Here is a 1,878-nt window from a genome sequence, read left to right as displayed (position 1 = left end):
CAAGACTCTCAACAAAATCCTATACCTCCTACCTTCTTGCAAAAAAAAAAAAATGTGCTTTTTAAAATTAGCCCTTAAAAGTTGCATGAAATTTTTGTAGACAGAACCAGATTTTATCATCCTAGACTAGCTCATATCTGAAATAAAATCTCTCATGGAAGGAGGAGGAAAGCAGATGACAATGGAGAGCCATGGGATTAGAATAAAGAGCCTGTGTTTTAGTCACTGCTCTGCTGAGATACTGACCTCAAGGTAGAATACATAAGCCTGTATCTATTCTAAATCTGAGCATCCTATAGTTTAGGAATTTTATAAATTAAAGAACCCATCAAATGGGAAAAATGAACCCATTTGAGAATGAGTTAAAATTTCTTCCATGGAACCTGAATCATTTATCAGAGCAAAAGTGTTCTGACCCAAGCATTGCCTCTTTCTTAGGAAAATGAATTTTTGTTCAAGGTTTTCTTCAAAGCAACTTTGACATCCTTATTCCTCAAGCTATAGATTATTGGATTGAGCATGGGCACCACGATGGTGTAGAACAAGGAGGACACTTTCCCCTGATTCATAGGTAAAAGAGAAGAGGGCTTGAGATACATAAAAGCCCCTGATCCAAAAAACAAGGAAACTGCAATTATGTGGGAGCTGCAGGTGCTAAAGGCTTTGGATCTGCCCTCGGTGGAGCGAATGCGGAGGATGCTAGAAAGGATGAGGGCATAAGAGATGAAGATGGTGACTGTGGGCACACCAATGTCAATGCCCACAACAATAAAGACCACCAGCTCGTTCACACGGGTGCTGGTGCAAGAGCGCTCGAGGAGGGGAAGGATGTCGCACATGTAGTGGTTGATAAGATTGTTGGCACAGAAGTTCAGCCTCACCATGCATGCTGTATGGGCCATGGCCCCAGCAAACCCCATCACATAGACACCCAACAAAAGAAGGAGACACACCTGGGGGGACATGGTGACCATGTACACCAGGGGGTTACAGATGGCAACATAGCGGTCATACGCCATTGCTGACAGGATGAAGGATTCAGAGACCACAAAGAAAAGAAAGAAAAAGAGCTGAGTCATGCACCCAGAATAGGAGATGATGTTCTTCTTTGAGACAAAACTCATCAGCATTTTGGGGGTGATAACAGTGGAATAGCAGAAGTCTATGAGAGATAAGTTGAAGAGGAAGAAATACATGGGGGTGTGCAGGTGAGAATTCAACCCAATCAGCATTATCAAGCCCAGGTTCCCCACCACAGTGACCACATAAAAACCTAGAAACAGAAAGAAGAGGGGGATGTGAAGTCCTGGCTGGTCTGTTAAGCCTGCGAGGATGAATTCTGTCACAGAGGAGGAGTTCTCAGGTACCATTGCAATTAAAGCATTCTGTGAAGACAAGGGAAAAGAGTCAGTGTGAGAGAGAGACAGACAGAGAGACAGACAGAGAGAACACTGTTGACCTCCCAGTCACCTCCCCCATTCTTGAGAACATACCACTTATTTTTCAGTTCATCATATAAATTTCACAAAAGCAATGCAAAGGATAAAACAACTTATCTTGGAATTTGAGCTTAACATTAGAACATCTTCCTCTTGTTAAGAATATTTTTTTCCAAGATTAATAAATCATCAGTGGATGGATGTGTGAATGTGTGGATGCACACAGAGATTTTGAGCCTCACCAGAGGGGTCTTTCCATGGGGCCGTTCTCATTACCCTCAAAGATTCTGCCTCTGGAGCATCCCTGGAAGACTCACTTACCCCCATGTAAGAGCAGGTGCTGCTGGGAAGGACCTCTAGGAGCAGCTGATATTTAATTTTATCCTTCTGTTGTGTCTTTCTAACTCTAGTTTCTTCAGAAGTTTACAAAAGCAAGCCA

At 42.8% G+C, this 1,878-nt stretch overlaps 1 protein-coding gene across 1 annotated transcript; it reads right to left on the bottom strand.

Moving 5' to 3' along the window:
- Positions 1–434: 434 nt before the first annotated feature.
- Positions 435–1,370, bottom strand: LOC308632875 (olfactory receptor 8B8; the record flags this gene model as incomplete). Its single annotated transcript, XM_081265251.1, has 1 exon — positions 435–1,370. One exon carries the CDS (start codon positions 1,368–1,370, stop codon positions 435–437), a length of 936 nt encoding a protein of 311 aa, XP_081121377.1.
- Between the last annotated feature and the right edge of the window lie 508 nt (positions 1,371–1,878).

The sequence above is a fragment of the Spermophilus citellus genome, assembly GCF_964194105.1.
Source record: "Spermophilus citellus genome assembly, chromosome: 2".
In the NCBI taxonomy this organism is placed as follows: Eukaryota; Metazoa; Chordata; class Mammalia; order Rodentia; family Sciuridae; genus Spermophilus; species Spermophilus citellus.
Note: the sequence above shows the minus strand (reverse complement) of the source record. Positions and strands in the feature narration are given on the sequence as shown.